General features: G+C 38.6%; 2 protein-coding genes across 3 annotated transcripts in view; one reads left to right on the top strand and one right to left on the bottom strand.

Annotated features, from left to right (window-relative positions):
• LOC111661204 (major histocompatibility complex class I-related protein 1-like) overlaps nucleotides 1-23099 on the top strand; it is a 124696-nt gene that overhangs the window by 87369 nt on the left and 14228 nt on the right. The window lies entirely within an intron of this gene.
• On the bottom strand, nucleotides 1460-11093 carry LOC111661195 (chitin synthase chs-2-like). Its single transcript, XM_023414687.2, is given in 23 exon segments — nucleotides 1460-2728; nucleotides 3272-3362; nucleotides 3464-3678; nucleotides 3773-3883; nucleotides 4376-4440; nucleotides 4547-4581; nucleotides 4662-4833; nucleotides 4934-5212; nucleotides 5306-5485; nucleotides 5615-5783; nucleotides 5886-6001; nucleotides 6139-6339; nucleotides 6439-6580; nucleotides 6707-6808; nucleotides 6941-7115; nucleotides 7197-7361; nucleotides 7729-7824; nucleotides 7988-8171; nucleotides 8534-8740; nucleotides 8743-9412; nucleotides 9532-9720; nucleotides 10075-10210; nucleotides 11033-11093. Coding segments are annotated over 23 exon segments (3894 nt in total). The 5' UTR covers nucleotides 11059-11093; the 3' UTR covers nucleotides 1460-2560.

Genomic DNA, 23099 nt, shown 5'->3' with positions numbered 1-23099 from the left:
ATATAAACAGGAGGCATTGTGATGTAGATTTTCTCCCTATTTATAGCCACTGTCAGTTTATTGTCTAATGTAATTAGTGGGATCTGCCCTGATTCACAAATTGTTTTTCTTGGCTCAGTATCAGCTGATCAATTTCTGAACATTTGTGTCCTAAAAAAAAACTAAGACAGAACAAATTAAATCGGCCAGCCGTTTAAAGCTACAAATTTTTATCTGTCACATTTACACATCATGCAGAGTATTACTCAACCTGTGGTTTTATAAAATCAGATATTTTGGAAGCGCAGGCGTTGCTTTGGGTGTGTTTTGGTGTATTGTTTATGTGCCTATGTTTATATCCTTGTGTGACCTGTTGTATTTTAAGTAACAAACTGACCCCAGCTAGTTATGCCTTTCTAACAAACCAGTTTTTCTGTGCAGGCAGATCTTCTGATAAGTGATTAAACCAATCTGATAAAACAAATCTGGTTCTGTATTTACGTGACTCAGACAAATTAACTCATTGTGTGCATCATTTACTGGGTTTGTGTTTGTCCTTTGAACTTGATCCTCCTGCTTAAATACCAACAGAAAGACTCATTAAATAACACATCAAAGAAAAATTGCTTCAAGTGTTTTGTTCTTACAATCTGAATTGGCGAGGAGTTGTTGGAAAGAGAAGGATGTCTGAACCATTTACACTGGCAAAGATTGATCTAGTCCTGAAACCAACTGATCATTCGTATCCGTATCAGACGATTATGGAAGCTGTAATATGCAAGAGAATTTTCTTTATATGTGTGAAAAACTGATCAAATTCTTGATCCTGGCAACAAAGAAAAATCACTTGCCTCTTTTTCTGCTGTTTTAAGCAATAAAACCGCACAGAACCACAGAACAAAATTAAGCAGCCAGCAATCCATACATTTTTATAAGTGATATTTACTCATCACGCTGAGCGTTTCTTGGCTTGTGAAAAAAGTTTCGGGATACTTGGGCCTTTAGGTGTGTTTTGGTCTGTGCTGGTCTCAATCTTTGTTTGAAAACTCTACGTCTGATTAGCCCGATTCTGTCTGTGCAAAGCATTTAAGATCAGTTTAGCACACACAACAGAAAAAGTCACTTCTTACTCTCTTAGTCATTTGTGGGTGAAGAGACCAAGTCCAAGTGATAAAACACTAAGGTAAGACATTTTTATCCAGAGAGACTTATGGCCAATGTGGATATATCAGAGAAGAAAGTACTTTGCCCGAGATGCCCGTGTCGGAGAGTACAGATAGCACGATGTGGTGGTTCACTGAATTAAAGGCGGCTGATAGGTCCAGCAGCCATGTCATTCAATGTTATTATACTTATTTTATAAAATAAGTATCAGATTAGATGTTTTATCAGGAGGTACTTAATACTGAAGCTGGTCAATTCTCAGGTCAATATATAACTGTAAATGCCAAGTTACGAAATAATGAAGCATTAAGTAATCTAATGTCTAATCTGTTTTTAATTCACATCAGTCACATTTAAAATGTCAAAACATTCTCAAAGAAGTACAGATGAGTGTGTGCATGAAAATATTTTTTAATTACAATGTATGAGCTGCTTGTTCTTTGACTACACACCTATTACGAGGCGTAGTCTCACACACGAGGAAGATAGAATGAGAGGGTGTCAACTCTTAGATGATCCGATAAAACACTAAAAGGTGCTGACACATTCTTTCTTTCCTCTTAAATATAAAAAACACATTTACTACTGTACAGTTTTTTTTCTTACAGCATTTAGAACAAAAAACAGCTAAGATATCGCAAAAATATTTTATTCATCTGGTATTTTTTAGAGAACATACAACGAAACAGGCAGCGCTCATTATTGCTTTAAAAAGGTAAAATTACGCAGCATAGAAACAATTTTACCTTGGTTAATTAGACTTTTGTCTCATTCATTCTAAAATAAATACAAACAATAAAAGGCATATGCCTCCTCTGATCACCAGCGCTTTCCCTATCGGAGAACAACTCTCTGCAGTTAAGGCAGCCAACACTTTACATATTTGGTTTTAAACTTACATGTTTATCCAAGAAATTTTAAAAACTACTCTGATAATTATATTTCTATCATGATTACAAGCGATTGACAGTAAGGGCAGAACAGTGTCATTACTCTTCACAGTCTGTTACTGTTTCTAAACTTCATTTGTTCCTCTTCACATTACAGTGCAACATACAGTGAAACATAACATAACAGATCCTTCATAAATAGCATTCACAATGTTACATTTACTGATATGATGTTGTCTGGTTGCTTCATTTGCACACACCACACATATGCACACACTCAATCAATTTTTTTACAGATTGGTTCACTCTTGCTCTGTCCCTGAATTGTTTTTAAATTAATCGTGTGTGTCACTGTAAATGTGCTTTCTGCAAAGCACTTTGTGGCAAGTTTTTATAAATAAATTGCACTTGAATAGATGTAAACATTACACAAATAATACACATAATAAAGAGATTTTTAGTGACCTCTCACATGCTTTGGAGATTTCAAAGTGCTAAAAGGTTTTGGGTATGCAGAGAGTGTGTGTTCACACCATCGTCCCTTCATCTTGACTGTTAAAGCTTAAGGCAAACTCATCTTCACTGTCCTCAAGGTCAAAGTCGTCATGGGAGAAGGAACTGGTGCTGGAGTTGAACTCAGAGTGTAAGTTGGAGTTGGGGGGCATATTGGAGTCGGACCTGGGGTCGATATCAGCCTGGGAGGAGTTAAAATGAACATCAGTGTACATGAATGCCACCATGCCTGGATCACTTCTGGCGGGTAACTACACAATGTTAGGAGGAGGGTGTGGTTGGGAATGCAAGTACATTGGGTTTCCACTTGTTTCAGTAATTGAGGAAAAATATTTGCAGACCAATTTAGTGTTCTCCTCTGTCTTGAGTAACTTGCATAACACTAATTACAGTGACATAAACTCTGCACATTATTCTTTCTGCACATTAAAATCATTTCTAAGAAGGACACATCGTACTTAGGAATTTCAACACCTACTAACACATGTTTCATTGCTTTTCAACCCATAGGTTAGACAGCAGAGAAATAACTTTCAAAGAGGGCAGGAGCCATTTACAATAACTATAATAACTTATTATATCGATAATGTTTCAGCAACAATGTGCCCTCCTCAGATATTTGTAGAAGAACCAAGGGGACAAAAAGGATTATGTTAAAATGGTGTCTGTAATACTTTGGTTAGTAGATTAGTATTAGAAGTAACAATCAAAATAGTTGTAAATACCTTTTTTCCTATCTTATATGCGTCTGCATCATATTTTCGCTCCCGGGGTACGGTGTCCAGAAAGGCTACATAATGGATCAGGGTGTAGATTCTGGGTAAACACAAAAGTTTTTAGTTAGTCAGCATGTGTGAACGTCATGAGCATCACAACACTGCGGAGAAAAAAACAAGGTGTATGACGAAAGTGGTTACCTGTGGTACAGCATGCCAAAGAACTGGATCACGACCGATGTGGCAAACCCCAGGATGAACATGAAGGCAATGGGATCGATTTGAACGTCTTCTCCGGTTTCCTCGAGGTTGAAGTCGACCTTTGGGATCCTGATGGAGAAGGTGGCCTCGAAGATCTGGAGGGTGAAGGTCGCCACCAGCCACAGGGCATTCAAGATGAAGAAGGCAAAGTTGATCTGTTGGTCAAGAGAAAGATAAGATTACTTTCAGATCAACTGCACAGTGGTTTCCCGTTAGACATGTACCACAGTTCAGTTCCCCCGAACCTACCTTGTTTCTCAGCTCCCTCAGGTCACTGGCGACCTTTTTCTGTCTCTGTTTGTCATCGGGCAGAGGTTTCAGGTACTTCTCCTGAAGCTCTTCCCAGAAGTGATGCTCCTCCTGCAGAGAAACACAGGAAACCTTACAATTAAGTATTTTCTCTAGGGCAGGAAACTAGCTCTGTGTTCACCTTTACCATCACTCTTAAGGTTTAATGTTGTTGTAAATGTCATCATTCGCCCATGTCTGCAAGGGTTTTCATGTATGTATATATATATATATATATATATATATATGCTGTTGCCCATAAAGTTGGAATAAGTTTGTTTTCAGACACAATCCTCTGTTTATTCCTGTTCAAATGCATCAGTAATCACTTTTGACCAGGTGCAATGATTATATTATGTGTCCCAGTTGCCCAGGTGAAATGAAATAAATCACATTGTCACAATCATTTCATGGAAAAAGGAAAAAAATATTTTATTCCAACTTTATGAGCAACAGTGTATATATATACTGTATATGGTGAGCATCATTTTAAGGAATGGGCAGAGGTGATTCAAATGGGCTTTAGAGTTAATCATTAAAACGGATAAAATAAGACACACGCACCTGGTCGAGTGAGTCCTCCTGCAGTGGCATCTCACTGGACAACTCCTGTAGTTCTGTGACCCAACCTGGAGAAAAGAGCAAGACGGGAGGGTTTTAGATAACATCACAATTGCAAGTGTGTTGGAATTTTTATCAAAAAAAAAAAAAAAAGATAATTTTTTAAGGACTTACATTGGGTAGAAGCATCAAAAACCGGTGGCACTAGCCTGAAACAGAAAATTTATTAGCATTGTCTCACACTTTGTATGACTGACACATTTCAGTCAATGTTTGACTTTTAGCTTACCCCTGCTCTTCCTCTGTGATCCTTTCATCGTCTACAATTGTGTTTCGGGGTTCAGGCTCTGCAGACTCTGGGATCATGTTCTCCTGGTTAACAGTGAGCTGTTGTCCTTGAGACCTCTGGCTGGATCTTTTACATTTAACACACGAGAAGTACTGCTGGAAGAAGTTTTTGGCTGCAAGAGTAAAAATCAAGTTCAGTTCAGTCAGCAAAAAGAATCATACTGGGTTAGCGTCGTGCTGTTGGGCTCTATAGCAATAAAGTCTCCCATCTACCTTTCTGTGCTGTTGTTTGCGAGTTCGTCGCTGCAGCTGTTGGAGCCCCGGCAGCAGGTTTCGTCTCCCTGGTGCCCCAGGACACATTGTTCATGTTGACCATGGAGTAGATGGTGAGCAGGAGGTAGGCGCTGGGGATGCAGAGGATGTAGAGAAAGCCGTAGAACACTAGGGGGAACTCCTGAGGATGCATGATAGCAGTGATGACATAAATCATGGCCATGACGATGATAAACATGCTGCTGGGTGTCAGGATGGTTTTGTCCTTCACCATTGAGCCTGAAAGATAAATGGGTGAAGGTGAGTTTTTTAAGGATTTAAGCAGCTTAAAGCTGCATGTGATAAAGTGATACCTGCTGGAACATAACGTACCTATAATGGACATCGTCACCACCAACATGAGGAAGGCATATATGATACTCATGACTGCTGCAATAGTGATCTGAATGTCTGCCTTGACCTTGAAGCAAATGATCAGGTAGATGGATGGTGGTATCACGGCTAGGACCAGAGCAACAGCAGCATGAATTTTAAGGATGAAGGCCAAACTACCTGGAGGGCACAACAGAAGGGGAAAACACACGTTGTTTTTTGCTTTGAATAAACAGCTTATATTGCATTTTATATTTACAGCAGAGCTTGAGGACAAATTATGTCCTCAAGCTCAAAAATAACACCTACCAGCAACCAAAAGGCAGATGGTAGCTGGCGCCAGAATGGCGGAGATCATGGCGAACAGCTGGTAGAACATGAAGGGTTTCGACATGGATGGGTTCCTCTTGGAGATCATGCTGGTGGAGCCCAATAGATCCACAACGTTGGCCATTGTGGATGGTCCCCATCGCCGACGCTAGACATGGCAGATCACTATTAGCATGACTTGATGGCTAAATAATTTTGTCAAATCTTTGTGGATTTTTTTAATTGCCATCTGATTAGCTGCAACTCTCACCTGATTGTAGAGTTCTTTGAAGTCTTCAGGTGCGTTGGTGTAGGCATCAGATGCGGCGTTGTATTCCACTCTCCATCCCTGCTTCAGCAGCAGAGTGCAGAGCCAGCGGTCCTCACCTGCATGGAACAGGAAATGTATTTGAAAGTGAATGGGAAAGTGGTCTCAGACTTTTGGACGCCACTGCAGGAGAAAAACAATTGTGGAGGGTATCAAGACGAAGTAAGAGACAGGAAGTTATACCAACATCTGTTACCTTGGTCATACTGGATGTAGTGGCTTGCCTCCATGGATTTAGTGGAGTATCTCCTCATCACGTTGTCGTCCATCAGCGCCTTTGCTCTGAACAGACTGAAGCAGCCGGGGCTGCACAGCACGGAGCCAAACACGTGCTCCGCTGTCTTCTGCAGCCAGTGACTAACAGCGTACTCAAACTTCTGGAACCACACTGCAGGACCTGTAATGGAAACACAGAGGTATTGTAAACCTCGACACGACTCGCTAAATTGTCCCTCTTCTCTACTGTTTTTTTTTTCTTTTTCTACATTGTGCCCACCTGATCCAGTGGGGTGAATCCTGCCACACGCTGCCCCGACACGTGGGTAATTTCTCAGACGATCAATGAGCAGCATCACAGCAGGCGGCTGGAAGTCTGTGTCGCCATCCAAAGCCAGGATGTAGGTGTTGTGCTTCTCTTTCTGAAGGAACACAAACAGTTTGTTCTGTTTTTACATACTTGCTATAGTAGTCTTTCATATTTCATTGAGAAATTGGGGGCATGCATGTTCAAGATCATAAAAAAAAAAATGTTTCTCTTATCTCACCTCGATCTCGTCTTTCAGGTCCTTCTCTTCCCTGCATTTCTGCCAGCGAGCATAATATTTGGTCATGAGTTTCCAGCCCAGGAGATAGTAAAGGTACATGACCTGCAAAATAAAAAATGAACAAAACTAGTATTTCTCACAATGCATTAGTTCAAGTCTTGTATGAAATGACTGTAAATGGTACACGAAGGTGAAATTCTAACTTCTGGAGTCTACAGTTTGTTATTTTCCTACCTGAGACCATCTTTTCTTGTGGCGGATGAGCTCTTTGTCCTTGTAGTGCACCGTGATGTTGTTCCCGTGAGGCATGGTGATGACAAGACGACCTCCATACGGTGTCCTGATCACCTTCTGATCGGGGATCTGCTGCTGCCTTTTGAAGAGCTTACCATCGATGTTTGTGAAGATGCTGATGACAGGAAGTGAGAAAACACTTTAATAGCAATTTGTGTTCTGTGACTGTAGACCATCTCTGATCAATGGTTCTTACCTATAGACTTCTTTGATGATTTCCACAAGGTTCTTCGAATATTCGTTGAGGTGACGCTCCTGACCCCCACCAGCGCCTTCGAACGCATCATCAAAGTAGATATGGGCTTCGAAGGTGAAATCTTGGCTCTTTGACTCTTCAGTCCTTGGTCTGTACCTGTCCAGTCTGTGGGGATCAGAGAAAGACAAAGAGGGACTGTGAGGAAATACACTGTGATAAAGTAAGACTACAAGGATAGGCCTGGGTCCTCGGCCCAACTCTGGCCCATATATTTCCACATCAGGGCAGATTCTGGCTATTATCCTGCACTAATGTCTGACAGCCACAAGATTTTCTGTGTGTGTACCAGAATTTGTCCAGATGTGGAATTAGCATCTGGCGATCATGCTGTATATGGGCCAGATTGGGACAGTGGATCCAGGTGTACACTAGGCCAGAAGAAAACAAGCATGTGGCCCACGTGAGGCCCACAGAGAGAGAGTCAGAGGATTGGAAAGATGATTTAATTATAGACCATATCTGCAAAACTCACCTGAATATTGAGATGATGATATTCATCATTTCATCGTAGGTCTCATGCCACATGGTCGCACACAGATACACCATCGCCGTATCAAACGCCCTGGAACTTGATATGACAAATATTTGCAAACTTGAGAAACATACTTTTTGTTTGGATGAGACAGATATCCACACCTGATCTCAAGCTTAACTTTAAACCCAAGTCCAAGCACACCTTGACGAACCAATGGAACAGAATGGAAGACTACACTAGCATCACACACACTTACTTCTTCTTCCTGTTTCTGGTCTGTATGTCGAACCGGGTGTTGAGTAGCAGGGACTGCTCAATAAAGGCTCCTTCATACAACCGCCTGACGAACAGGTCTTGGGTTCTCTGGATACGATACAAATTGAGGTACCACAGGTGGAGAGTGGCCAACACAAGCCCAAGCCACCAGGCGACTGCTGAACCTGAGGGAAAATGAATAAAAACACTGGATGAAAAGACCAACTTTGGATACTAGTACCTTTATCTCTAGCTTATGATGAAGTTTTTGAGTTCAGAGAAAAATGCAGCACTACATTACAATAAAATCTGCATGCAACGAATTTAAAAGCAAAAATACATCATGGTGGAAGATTGTTGAGGCTAGATTTTTCTTCTTCAAAGCAATGGATCCTACACACAGCACAGCACTGTGACTGTGCAAGTATGTAGGTTAGGGTGTGGTGCTCTATAGTAGCTTCCTTTATGAATGTATTATGTATTTATGTCTGTGTGTATAATTAGTACTGAATTTTATCGTAGCTTTTACCACACAGCTGTTCATTACCTGTCAGCATGCCAATGTCAGTTACTTTGGACATGTCCAGGAAGCACAGAGTGTGTGTAACATCCAAAACCAGTTCTGAGAACACGCTGCCGTTCAGGTCTTGGTTTCTTCCATCAACAACCACATTGCAGTAGCTTGTGAAGTTGATGCTTTCAGTCCCATTCAGGCTTATTCTGTATTCCTGATAGTAAACAATGACAGGGATGAGAGCAGAGCCATAACAGCCAGAGAGGCCAGGTAGAGAGGCAGGATGAAGCATCGTCGCAGGGCGTGCATCTTGCAGGCTGCAACAGCGAACCAGTGGCAGAGAGCTGAAGAGATCAGCTGGACCCCAACGGTGATGGCTATAATCCTTGTCTCACGGCTCGGGATGGATTTCACCACCTCCCAGTCCATTTTGTACAGAGGGACGTAGGCTCCCAGCACGCAACCGGTCACCACAATCCTGAGCAGGCTGGAGAGGATGTGCAGGATGTTCTGGGCTCTCCTCATGTCTTCGGAGAGGATCTTGAGGAAGACGGAGCTGCTGTTCTCGCCAATCAATCTGAAGTAGTTCTCCCACCAGTTGAAAGACACCAAGAAGGCCCCCCCAACAGCCAGACCCACCCAAATGATCATCTTGATATCAGTAGGATCTTTCATGATGTATAAAGTGAGGAACAGGACATAACCGATCAAGATGAGGATGAAGGCAGCGATGGAGGGAAGCAGGAAGCGGTTCCTTTCCTTGGCAGTACACTGAGCGACCACCTGTAGGAGCGCAGAGAGGACAGCTACACCGTTCAGGATCGTCACATTGGTCACAATGTCCAAGTGCGGCATCGCCACGATGGTGAGAATTGCTGCACCTCCAGACACCACGAACTCGAAGAACAGAACCTGAAGAAGGAGGAGAAGAAAAACAGCAAATTTAAAAAAAGGACCACACTACCTGCCAGGATATGTTTTAGGCATCAGTCAAAGATGAGATAAAGGTCAGAGATGTTGAGTCGTCTTACGAGGGCAGCAGTGCTTTTCCATGGCAGCTTTGATGTTTTGTAACATGCCTTCCAGATGCTTTTGAGAAACAGAAAGACACTGGAAGCGATGATAGAGCAGCCGATACACAGGAGAGCGACAGGTTTCTGCTCTGCTGGGATCGTCTGTGTTCCTTCATTGGCAAAGGTGATGAGGAGGAGGAAAGAAGTCTGGAGCGAACAAAAAAAAACAAAAAAACAACAATGAATCAGTTAATCAATACTGCAGAGTGAGGGCAATGTGAAATCAGCAGCTGCTCCACAGACATCGACTGAGCCCCTAACTTAAGTTATTACACCAAAAGTAAATGTGTAATCTAAAGTTGATAACAGGGATGTACCAAAACGTAGGCTGCAAGAATTTAATGTGAAAATCTACCTTGTAACTAATTAAGCGATTCATTTCTGTCTATGAAGCAGAGACTTTATGCAAATATGAAATATAAGGGTAATTTCTACAGTGTCTAGCTCTAGTCATATTTATATTAATAATGTAATGTATAAAATGTATACAAAATAACCAACCTTGCTACATACGGCCAATCCAAACACAATCAGGGCAACTAAAAAAAGACAGATGATCTTTAGTAGTTTGATTAGTTTCCAGGGCGTTTGCTCATCTTCAATGATGGGAACCTCTCGACAGGTGTCCCACGGCCTCCTAAAGAAAGACACCAACGGGTCATTTTCTGAGATATGTATAAAAGTAACAAGTTAGGAAGCTGATAGATGAAATTACAATAAAATAATACAATAAAAGTATAACACTCAAATGTAGTTATGAATAATAAATCAAAATAATAATGATACATGATGTGGTAAATAGAGGGATCAATCATTTATTCATTCATTAAAAGAGTAAGAATGAAATTTTGATAGCAAAACATTATTTGTAAACTGTAACAGCAGCAGAAAAAATGTTCTAAAAAAAGATTTTTAATAACATTTAATTCATGTTTATAACAGTATAATGCAGTTGTAAGAAGATATAAGGTCTTTTTAGGTGTTTACTGATGTATCCAGTCATGGACACTCCACCTATGAAATGTCCATAACTGAGTGCTGGTAAACCTATTATAAATGATTATATAACACAACATAGTTCTTCAAATTTGAATAATTTATATAATAATTTATAAATCGTTGAACATATTTGTCATTAGATCTGCTTATAACTATTTTTATGATGTGTTATCAATTATTTATTATATGTCTATACACTGCTTATGAATGATAAATAGGAACAACGGATCATATAAACAATCTTTTCACATTATTTACTTAAACAATTTACTAATCTGTCATTGCAGAAAAATATGAAAAAATACAAAAATATGAAAAAAATACTTTCTAATATCTCATTATTTCTGCACTAGTTCTACTATAATAAATAGTTTTCTGTAATAGCTGAAAGTTAACTTCTATTAGTAGAAAATAAATAAATATATATGCATTTATTTGATAATAATCTGTGTGGACTTACTTGAGTATTTCTTTGTCTTCTTCCATGATGATAATTGCAAATGAACTCTCTCAGATTGAGCGAGCCTATAAAGCATTGACTGCACCTACATTCACCTGATATACCTGAGGGCGGGGCCAACAATGTGCACGCAGCTTCAGGTAAATCATCTCTGTGAATGGAAGTCACAGGACACAGACTACACCAGCACATGAGTGATTACATTCATTTTCAATTGAATTTTAAAGTAATAATAATTAAAAGTAATAATTTAAAGTTCAATGAACAATAATTGATATTACATTAATATAATATTAATATTAAACATCCCTCCTAAAAGCTCTCAGATATGGGTGTTAAATGTGTTGTTTCTGTATATGTATTTGTATTTGTTGTGCATTGGGAGACCAAATGAGATGCAAACTTTAGGTGGGGAACATTGCTTGTGTTTGGGGAGGTGACAGCAGATGGCAGGGATGACTAGTCAGAGTAAGTGAGAATGTTAATGAACATAACGTTTGACTGTAAAAACACAGGCACAAGTAGAAATACAGGTTCATTTTACCAAGGGAAAGCATGACACTCATTTTCTTAATGTTCACACTGACAGCAATTTTGTTACCATGGCTCAAAAGCAAGAAACACACAACTTAAACTGAAGTCGTCACGTCAAATTACTGTTAGAAGAATCAGCTCTAGGAGTGTTGTGAAAAACATTTACCACAGCAAACTCAGAAACTAACATAGATTTGTGGTTCAGGTTGGCCATCACAACTTTTGTGCCCAAGACTTAGCCTGGGAGTCATTTCTCCCATGAAGACAGAAAAGTATTTTGTGTACACAGTTCTCAAATTTTTAGGATATAAGTATCAGTTGCTCATTTCTGGGTCTGTGACACTAAAAAAGGTGACAGAACTTTAATCAATCAATGTATAGCACTTTTCATACAGGTTAGTGCAGTTCAAAGTGCTTCACAGATGACTGTTGAGCTGAAAAGAAAAGGACAAATCAAGTAAGAAATCTAACAATAAAAGAACAATAAAAAAGATTTTAAAAGACCTAAGACTTGTATTTGAGTACCCCTGCACTAGAGGAAAGTCCTACATGCTAATGAGTTTGATGATCCCCTGACTGAGCTCCACCCTGAGGTTGACTTTTTGGTTCTTAGGTAGATAAAAAGGGAGGCCCAAAGTCATTAGGAATAATCCTATGGGGAGCATTGAATATTCACCATATCTAATCCAAGCTAATCAAATGTTGGATCAGGGTGTAACTTCATAAATATTACAGAATCATCTGTCTGGAGAAGTATTTTTAATCAAATCTGCTAATTGTTTCATGTTTCTTTTCAACACTGACAGTACAGTAACACTGAGCAGTGTAAAAATCATGTACAGTCTTATTCTGAAAATCCTGTCAACAACAGCCTTTCAAACGTCCCTGCCAAAGAGACAGATACGCCCCTGCTGTAAAGGAATGTGAGCCACCTTTGATGAGTGGTGGTTTGGTTATTGTTTCTGTTTGGAGAAAATGTTGTTAAGAAATTAAAGAGTTACTTAACTTAGGCAGGTTGCCTGTGGCAGGATAGAGCAGCTGTGAATGATGGCCATACCACTACTTATAATTTGCGGGGGCGAAGACTGGGTGGTGCACAGGCCTGAGTCTGCTCACCAAAGCTTTATAGTGCACTTTGAAAAGTCATCAAAATCCCTTCAATAATTTCCTAATTATAAAATTGTACACATAAAAATAAGATTCTCTAGAGCAACAAACAAATAACAAAATAATAAATAATGACAGCTGCAGGGCTTTTTGCTAAAGGGCCAATTGTTTTAGCATTTTTGACACACTCCCACCTTTATATAGAAGTCGACATTCATTATCTAAACCCACCTCTCCTTTGCAGAATATACTATGTGATAAGAGAAATAGAAATGACTTTTATAAAGAACTGTTGCTTGTGTAAGTTTACTCCAGTAAATGCAGTAGGTGGGCCAGTAGGAGCCACCGCATTGAGACAGATATTTCTGGCTGAAACAGGTTCATAACTACAACAGAGATATATACTTTTGTGTGGCCATGGTGGTTTAGTTAGTCTTCATGATATTAGCCTTTACAATAGGCATCCCCATTGTTTTCACTCAGGAATTCATGAGTTTTAGGTGGTAGGGTAAATGAACAATATTAGAATCCATGTATACTGAAGGCTAAGTAATTGTATTAGCAGTGGTGGAAAGTAATTCATTCCTGTGAAACTACCTTGGATACTGAATGGTTTTAAATAATGTGAGTTCAGTATTATAATATTATAACCAAATTACTAATTTGTATCTCTTTGAAAAACACACGGGCAGCACGGTGGTAAAGTGGTTACCACGGTTGCCTCACTGCAAGAAGGTTCTGGGTTCGAACCCCCGGGCCTGGGGACTTCCTGTGTGGAGTTTGCACGTTCTGCATGGGTTCTCCCAGGGTGCTCGGGGGGTTCCTCCCTCAGTAAAGTTGGAATCATTTTGTTTTCAGACACAATCTTGTGGTTATTCCTATTTAAATGCATCAGTAATCACTTTGGAAGAGATTGACTACTAAAGTTTTGAGAAGATATACACTTTATCTGTCAAGAATAAATCACATTGTCACAATCATTTCATGGAAAGAGGTAAAAAATATTTTATTCCAACTTTATGAGCAACAGTGTATCTCTCTGCTCCTTCATGCAGTGTTTTTTTCTCATGTGTGACAAAATCTCAGCTTTGATGATGTTTAAAAAATTAGGTCATACTGACAGGTCAGTGGAAGAATGAAGAAGTTGTGCTGAATCAGATTTGATGCATGACCACAAAGGTTTGGCTCCCTGCTGCTATGTGATTGAAGTCAAGGATTATCTTTTCTTAAGAACTAGTTTATGTGTCAAGCTTTTGTTTTTGTTTCCACCTTGTGTCTGCTTCTGTTTGAAAATAAAATCTTAAAAGTGACACATCATAAACAGCTAACAGGCATATAATTCATGCCTGAAAGAATCTTATAATACGATTTCAGGATTTCAGACACCCCTAGGGTGGACTGCTAATCTCTTAACCTTGAAATTAGATGAACGTCCCATCTGCTTGTCAAGTCTCTGCACCCATACATGGCTCAGACATTGTAGGTAAATGTAAGTAGTAGTATAACTGTCTAGCTTGTGTAATACACCTTACTTTCTCATGTTCAGAGTGTCTGAATTAGATTGTGTCAAGTATCCACGGATAAATGCTAATGTTGGCAGTGTTGTGCATGAACGCCTTCAGTGAATGACGTTCATTGAACATGTTAATATATTTTGTGACGCTGAACTGAACAAATCAGTTTACGAATGATGAACGTGAACGTGAGCGGCATTCACGCTTCACATTTCACCACAGTTTTATGGAATAGTTTTATATTTTATTGTAACTTAGTTCGAAATTTTGAAAAATGAACTATGAATGTGAACTAGTTCATTTTCATCCGTATGAACTGAACTTTGAACTAGTTATTTTTAAGTGTGAACGGGCACAACACTGAACGTTGGCTAATTTCTAACTTTTGCCTTAACTTACACTATAGCTTCCTAATGTGAACTAGTTTCTTACTTTTGCCCTAATTTACAGTTGTTTTTTTCTTATATGTGACAAAATTTCAGCTTTGATGATGTCTAAAAAACTAGGTCATACTGACAGCTCAGTGGAAGAATGAAGAAGTTGTGCTGAATCAGATTTGATGCATGACCACAAAGGTTTGGCTCCCTGCTGCTATGTGATTGAAGTCAAGGATTATCTTTTCTTAAGAACTAGTTTATGTGTCAAGCTTTTGTTTTTGTTTCCACCTTGTGTCTGCTTCTGTTTGAAAATAAAATCTTAAAAGTGACACATCATAAACAGCTAACAGGCATATAATTCATGCCTGAAAGAATCTTATAATACGATTTCAGGATTTCAGACACCACTTAAGCTCATAAACAGCCGTGGGCCTTTGCTACTGCTGCTGCCATATCTGATGTCCATCACTTCACAGGGACAAATTGCTGTCTGTCAAATAAAATCATGAAGTGACACGGAGCTGCAGTTTATCTTACCCCTGAAGATTTTCTCCTAGTCTGCTGGTTTCACAAGAATAAACTCTACTTACTCGAAGCAAATCAGCTCCATCACTTCCATCAGGGAACCTGGCACCTGAAAGAATTCAACAGATACCAAAACATGCTAAAGGGGAAATCCAATGATGGGTGTAACAAAGGGAAAAATAAGAAACTGGTAAAAATAGCAGCAACTAAGTAAAGGCCTATCTCAAAAGGATATGGTGTTTTACAGTAGAAGACAAAGGGAACCAGCATTTACTTAAGACCAAACCTAGTACATGGCTGGATTGTGTTATAAGCTATTTACATTCTTCCTAGTATTTTGGTTTGGTTGGTTTGGTTTGGTTTCAGCCCTTCATCTGTGCTTCTCTCCTACTCGCTCTGCTCACATGTCCAGTATTTTAATACAACCTAATTCACAATAAAGCTGTTCTCATTTTACTTTTTTTTTTTTTTTTTTAAGTTGTCAGCCAACAGAACAAGACCTAACCCTAACCGTAACCTTGTACTCTTTTTACACTACCACCTTGCTCAAAGGTGAAACCAGTAAGGAAACTGCTGATTTAATAGGAATCCAGGTGCTTTCTTTCTTGTCTTTGTGCTGTTCCCCTCCTCATACCTCGGAAGATATTTATCACCTGTCCTTCCTTATTTACAGTCTTTGGAGGCCGTGCCTTTGTAGCAGGCATCCTCTGAAGGATGGGAAAGAATTTTCTGTCTTCTTCCGTTTTTTATGAGCGTGTGCAAATACACTTTTATGTGCTTGCTGCCAAGGCAGCTCAGTAACAGAAGGTGCAATATTGGCATCACTAAAATCGAATACTCTGTGAAGAATGGGCATCTCAGCTCGTCACAGGATACATCACTGGTCACAACAGATGTGCCCCTCACAGTCTTGTTCCTGTTCTCATGAATGTCATTGTGAGAAATGTGTCATTCATGATTTCAGGATCAACACAAACTGTGCTACACAGCCAAATATGTATCCGAGCTTAATTAACATTCACATCACAAAACACAACAAAAAACTAAATTTGAGTGTCCTACATGCAAGTTCATGTAATGGTTTCATAATTTGGTTTGTGTAATAAATATAAATGCACAGATGTTTGTTAAAAACAGAAAACACTGCAACAATGTCCGCTCCGCAATGATACCAAGATATTTTGGGGTTTTTTGTGTTGGGCGTCTCCCACTTGGCTTTCACAAGCAGAATGCTGTTTTAGATGAAAATCATCCCACAGAATTCAGACTACGTGCAAACAGCTAATCATTACTGCCTCTGCCAGATCTCTGCTGCTGCAGTCTGTTTGCTTTCAACAATCCTGTTTGATAACTGAGATAAAGGATCAAGAGAAACCTGGTTTCCTTATACTGGGTTATGTTTTATGGGGTTTTTTCTTATATTATCAGTATCTTTTAATATGACAAATAAATTGAATGAACCCTAAAAATGGGTTTTCAGTGTTTAGCACCAGAATTAAACCTCTGGCAGTGAGGCAGCGTTTAGATGAGTAAATACAGCGTGAAAAAAAATTAACTAATAGAAATTTTTTTTTTTTTTTTACAGGATTTCGAATGTTGCCAGTGAGGACGTGTTTCCTCCTTGGTAATAATCACCTTACCACCAATATGACTACTTTTTGCCAGGAACCACACATCAAGCGTGGAAAATAGGCGAGACGCCGAATCTTTAAATCACGCAACAGATCGTGATGCATCTAACCTGTTAACATGGACAAAATGATAACCAATACAGTCTGCAGCCTGCCACGCAGAGAGAGTGTTACGGTTAGATGTGAATGCACTTTTTCTCTGCTTTGAGCTGTTTTTGTGGGATTTTCCACCTTTTGGCAAATTTAAAGGAACAATATGTAACACTGACGGCAAGAGTATAAAACGGATTTGCTGTGTTCTTACTGTTTGCAAATTATAAAACAGCTCATGTGAGTTTTTGTTAACTCTATCAATGTTAGCTAGATGCAGCCGAAACTTTAGGCTCCTCCGACTGTGGACTTTGTCTCTCTTTATTCTACGTCACCGCATTTTTATCTTTGCTCCTATCATAATCACTAGGACCACTAGATGTCACCTAACAAAAAATTAATAAACTGCTGCACAGACGACCTGTGGGCTCATTTTTCACAGGAGGACAGTTTTGGCAAGCTAGAGGGAGAGCAACACAGAAAACCACTAATGAATATACAGTAAACAAAAATGTTTTAAAGCAGACAAATGTTGTCATCCTACTGATGTGATTTCATTCATCAAAGAATTAAACTGCACATTTATGAAGTGCTTTAGAGGAGCTTTCAAAATATCCATATATATATTGTGTATCGCGATGTAGCCCAGAAATAATGTGATAGTATTTATAGTGCATATCGCCCAGCCCTAATTTTGCAGTTAAAGTGCAGGTATGACCCTAGCTGGAGACACTGAGATCCCTTTGTTCACACATCTAAGTAAACATCAACGTGAAGAAAATGAAATGGGCATTTATATTCAAAAGGTCGGTCTCCCTGCTGAAGCATAGATCATTTATAAATAAAGACACACACCCTGTTATCTCTCTTACATAATGAATATGTATCTTGAATAAGAAGTCAACGTAAAGAATACACTTACTGAACTGTAGAACAAATACATACAAATAAATAATTAAAATAAATAATAATAAGTCAGTGGAGAAGGCTGCAATATCATATGCATTAATACTGTAAATACAGTAGCTTACATGACCCTTTTCAGCACATACACACATCCACTACATTATATGCTGCTAATTTTCTTTGTCAAATATGATCCATTGATCAATGATCAGCAACATTTTATTAAAATATAATCAACAAATATATTCCGATGTATTAGTATTGATAATCACCCAACATTTTAAATTAATATCAGGATCCCCCTGGAATGACTATAATTACTCTCAGTGAATTACTTAAAACATTGAGAGCTTCATGTGACACTGATGTCTTCAGTGGTCTCACGGTTATTTAGTTGTGTGGCTCTGTGTTTATTATTTTGTCACCTTATCATTTTTCAGTCACATGGCAATAAAGTTACAAGTTAGATAAACACATTTAATTCTTAATCGGTCATTAACATTCAACGGATTAAATTGAAATACTTAAATAAATTACAGTTGCATTACTATGAGTGACTGAGCTCTTGGGTTGTGAAGCTGACTAATCTGTGTTAATGACCCTGTGGTTATCAGACTTGTTGTATTTCAAGTCCTCCCTCATACTTGTACAGTTCGCAAACAAGGAGGAAACACTTCAGTGGCACATGGACAGAAAACTACAATCAACTGCTGCAGCACTCCATATAGACTTTTGTTTTATTGTATTTATACATTTGATATCAAGATTACTTTTTTAACTTTCCATATAAAGGAAGCTGTAGGCTTCTACACAGATTAACCAGGGTAGCATATTTTCTTTCATTCATTCATTCAAGTTACTTAAGTTATTTAACACCACATTTCAACAGCAACAGCTGTCAGTAGTCTCATAATAAAACCTTAACTAACAGTAATTTACATAACTTATAGTTTAGACTGAATGCAAAATGTGTGAGGACATGTTGCAGAACAGAGAGCACCAAACAAACGTGAAACCTTTCTCTGTGTCTGGTAAAATGTTCCTTTATTTTATGATCTACTGAACTTTAAACAATTTCTTTTGTTTTTTGGCGAGTGGATACGTTCCAGTGGACGTTTCAGACAGACACCACAGTTACATCTGTTGTATCAACAACAAAAACTAGAATCTTAAAACACTGTGACAGTGTCACTCCTCAAATCTACCCAGGAAAAAACACAACTTCAACATAAACAATCGTTCTGTCATTGATACATTCGCGCTGTAAGTTCTGCACAATGGTGCTTCACTTAAAACGAATGATCACTGATGATGTCATAAAAACACTGTTTTTATGTATTTTAGTTTTCACATTTTGATTACATGGTTGCAATTATGTTTTGACAAACAGGTGAAATGTGTTGGACAAATCTGTTCAGTTGCAGTCCATATTTTATCATGTATTTAATAGTATTTATTGGTGCTTTCTTGTTTTGTTTTGTTTTGTTTTTTGATGGATGTAATAGTTGCATCTTCTTGCACTGTTTCTAAAGCTGACTAGCCTGTAGAAAACAGTACTGCATATTTTAGTCGTAAACCTATCACTCAGCAGAGCGATAATTTATGAGACAAGCGTCGATGGAATGGTAATAACGTGACATTTAAAGGTACGGTTCAGTTTTCCCCATTCCATAATATCTATTAAGCAAGTTTCCTTAAGTAATGAAGGGATTATGCAACGAGCAATCCCACAAAGGTTTGAAAATGGAGGGTAGATAACATAAAAGTGAATAAAAAACCATAAAAGCAAAAAATAATAATAATAATAATAATAATAACCAAACTACAATCCAAAAAAAGGTTTCACTGAAAATTGAATAATAATTTAACAGCTCTTTAAATAAACAGAAAAAACTCAAAAAGTAAAGGTCACAACCCTTGACCCGTAGTTAAACTCAGCCAAACCAAATTAATGGTACAAGGACTGAAAGAAAAGCGATGAGTCGCAGAGCGTAAACACACAACTGAGCTTATATATTACACCGAAGTAAAGGAAGGAAAAGATTGGCACGAAGGAAAGGGTTTTTTTCTGAATTTGGACTTCCTGCATTCTCTATATGAGGAGTAAACACTTATTGTAGCCTGACATCCAAGATTGCTTAACAACTCCTCCACTCTCACTGCTGACATTAAGAAACTCAAGTTTGTTTCTCCTTTTCTATACGTATTACTGTAATTATTCCACTACATGTGGATGTGAACTGAACTTTTCTTTTTCAAATTAAACTTTTCTCGGCAATGGAAAAGGCTACAGTTGGCATTCACTCTCGGAAAAAGGACTCTGCAGTAGATGTGGGTATTTATCGGCTCTGGCTCCAATCATCAGCTATGTAAACGCAACACCTGGGTGGTCACGGTAATTTTCACCCCTTTTCCTGCTGCTGTCACCTGTCTAGAAATCTGAAACCCTACAGCTACACTGCGCTCGGGGATGAAAGAGTGAGCTGCAGCCCTGAAAAAAGTTTTAAAAACACACAATCACCAACCAAAGCGTCTCCCACCGAGGCACCAGCACTTACAGGAGCACCAACCCGGAGATGGGACGTGACGGATCAGTTTTGGGTTTATCAGGTTTACCGGCATTTAAAAAAACCTGCTTAAACCTGCTAATTTTGGTGTAAAAAGGGTATTAATAACCTCCCGCGAAGTTCCGGCAGGCCTGCTGCTGCTGGTACGCTCCCATGAGCCGTAGCAGAAGGTAGGGATGATTGACCTACTGTATATGTTTGTTGAGGTTGAAGAACTTGTTCCTATGAACCAATGTAATACACGCTGGTTTCAATCTTCTCCATTTGATTTAACTGAATTTCAACAGACTTTGCACAGAGATAGAATCAGAACTGAATTGTTACCCTTGTCACCCATATGTTAACAAAAGTACAAGTCTACAGCCGTGCTAGCAGCTCTTTGGGCCGTTCTTAGGCGCAGTGGTGTTTTCAGCTAAACACTTAACAGTTTCAGATATGCTAACATCAGCATGCTAACACGCTAACACTAGTCTTTGTGTTGCAATACATTTCAAAGCCCAGTCAAACTCCAAAGAATGCCTTGCAGGTTGAAGTAAAATGAGGAAATTCACTTTACTTTCAAGGAACTAGGCTTGTATAAAGGTGTGAGGGGGAGGGAAACAATAAGTTTCAGTAAAGGGGTTGAAATAATTGTCAGTTAATTAGCATGACCTTTGCATGCAAACACGAGTCTGTGCTTGCTTACTCACCTTCAGACCAATGAAAAATGAAGCGAAAACATAATCATTTGGCGCCAGACTCAGCGCAGCAGTGATCAGGGAGTGGAGCCGCGGTATCAAGGTTAATCGAGTCAAGTTACACTCCTGTTTCATAGCATCAAACAACTAATTTAACCAAACTGATCAGAAAAATGAACACTTGAACTTGAACTTCCATCAGCGTGATGAGAACTATTTACACACCGTGTTTGGAAAAAGGTATTTGACGGGTACTTCACTTTTAGGGAGCTGTCCTGTCATCTGTCTTATAGGCCCATATACAGTCATTGCACCAGGCTGAGAGCGACAGTGTTAGCAGGCTGGTGTTTAACAGGTCAAGGTTATTAACATTAACTAAAACTAACAAAAACTAAATGTGAAAAAACATTTCTGAAATAAAACTGTGTAAAAAAAACAATAACTAACTGAACTACAGAAGTAACTAGAATCAACTCAAATTACAGAGAAAATGTCTTTACATTTTGTTTTTGTCTATTTATTTCATACATAAGCCTCTGGTGTTTTGGGCAGATATTAAATATCTAGCCAGATGGAGCAGTATCCTACCAGCTGATTGGCTTTCAGTGTGTCACAACTTGCACTTCAAGTGTCCAAAACATTCTGTGTATTAATAATGAAAGTACAGCATGTGAAGTATTGTTAATTCACTGTAATTATGTGTCATAATTGTGATACTTGCAGCACATATGACTAGTGCTGGGCAGTCCAGTTGACCAATGAGTCAATTTCTGAGTCAATCTAAATGAGTCAGACCTCTAAAGTTTTTTCATGTTTTCTTTCTCAGACTGACTTACTTTGTGCCTATATCTTAATTTTATTTATTGTTGTTGTTGTTGTCATGTCCAGTTATTTTTTTCTGGTTAATAACAAAAACACACTGACTAACTCACATCTTTTATAGTTGTCTTTTATGGACGGTTCTTCATCTGTTCTAAGTGAATACATCTTTTAAATGGTGTGATGTTTTGTTGAGTTTTATTACACAATACTTTTTCTGACCTTTTTTAATCATACCCCTGACAAAGCCCCATATTAAAAAAAATATACAAAATAGAATTACCACCTATTTCTATTTTGTTAATTATTTTGTGTTCCTCTGCCAACCAGTCAAATTGTAGGAAAAATGATCACAGTCTCTCCTTCCTGAGTTACAGCAATGAATAATGGCCAGAGGTGTTTTAGCAGAAAACTATGATGTCACAGTGAAGGTGACCTTTGACCATTTGGATATAAAATGTCCTAATTTTTTCCTATTAGACATTTGAGTTAAATTGTGTCATAATTATTGCATGAATTTGTGAGTTATGGCCTAAAAGTTTCCTCAAGGCGTTACTGAGATATCGCATTCACGAGAATAGGATGGAGGGACAGACAACCTGAAAACATAATAATAATAATTATATAATTAATAAAGAATAATAAAAACTGGAAACATCACTGAAACTAATGAAAACTAAACTAAAACTAATCATTTTCAAAAAATAAAACCTAAACCAGAAACCTGCTTTAAAATTAATACTAAACTGAAAGTGAAAACAAAAAGTCAAAACGAAATCAAAATAAAAACTAATGAAAAATCCAAAACTATTATAACTTATAGTATAAGTTTACAATGTTCATCGTGTTAGCACTATAGTAATTACAAAATCAAAATCCAGTGCTTTTAACAAGCTTAAAAGATCCCTTTTTTGCTGCATCATGCCCAACACATGCCTGGGTCCTTGGCCCGAGTCTGGCCCATATACTTCCACATCTTGGCAGATTCCGGCTGTGACCCTCGGGTATTGTCTGACAGCTGTAAGATTTTCTCTGTGTGCCACAAATGGTACAGATGTGGAAGTAGCATCTGATAATCGTGCCGTATATGGGCCAGATTGGGGCCATATGTATTTTTCTACCTACTTAAGAAGCAGACGGGCAAAGTGCTATGTCACATCAACTTCAGTAAAAGCTGTTTTGTGAGTTTCCTACATTATGAAAAAAGCACACATGCTGATCTACACCTGCTCATCAACGCTACTGTCTCGCTCCTGATTGTTTCGTTTTATTCTACATACATGCCTGAGCATACCTGTGTATACATAATGAGCTGTGATG

Source organism: Seriola lalandi, unplaced genomic scaffold, assembly GCF_002814215.2.
Source record: "Seriola lalandi dorsalis isolate HSWRI2012SDOR001 ecotype SW California unplaced genomic scaffold, Sedor1 jcf7180002054538, whole genome shotgun sequence".
Taxonomy (NCBI): domain Eukaryota; kingdom Metazoa; phylum Chordata; class Actinopteri; order Carangiformes; family Carangidae; genus Seriola; species Seriola lalandi.
The sequence above is the reverse complement of the archived record's forward strand: the minus strand, read 5'-3'. Positions and strand labels throughout refer to the sequence as shown.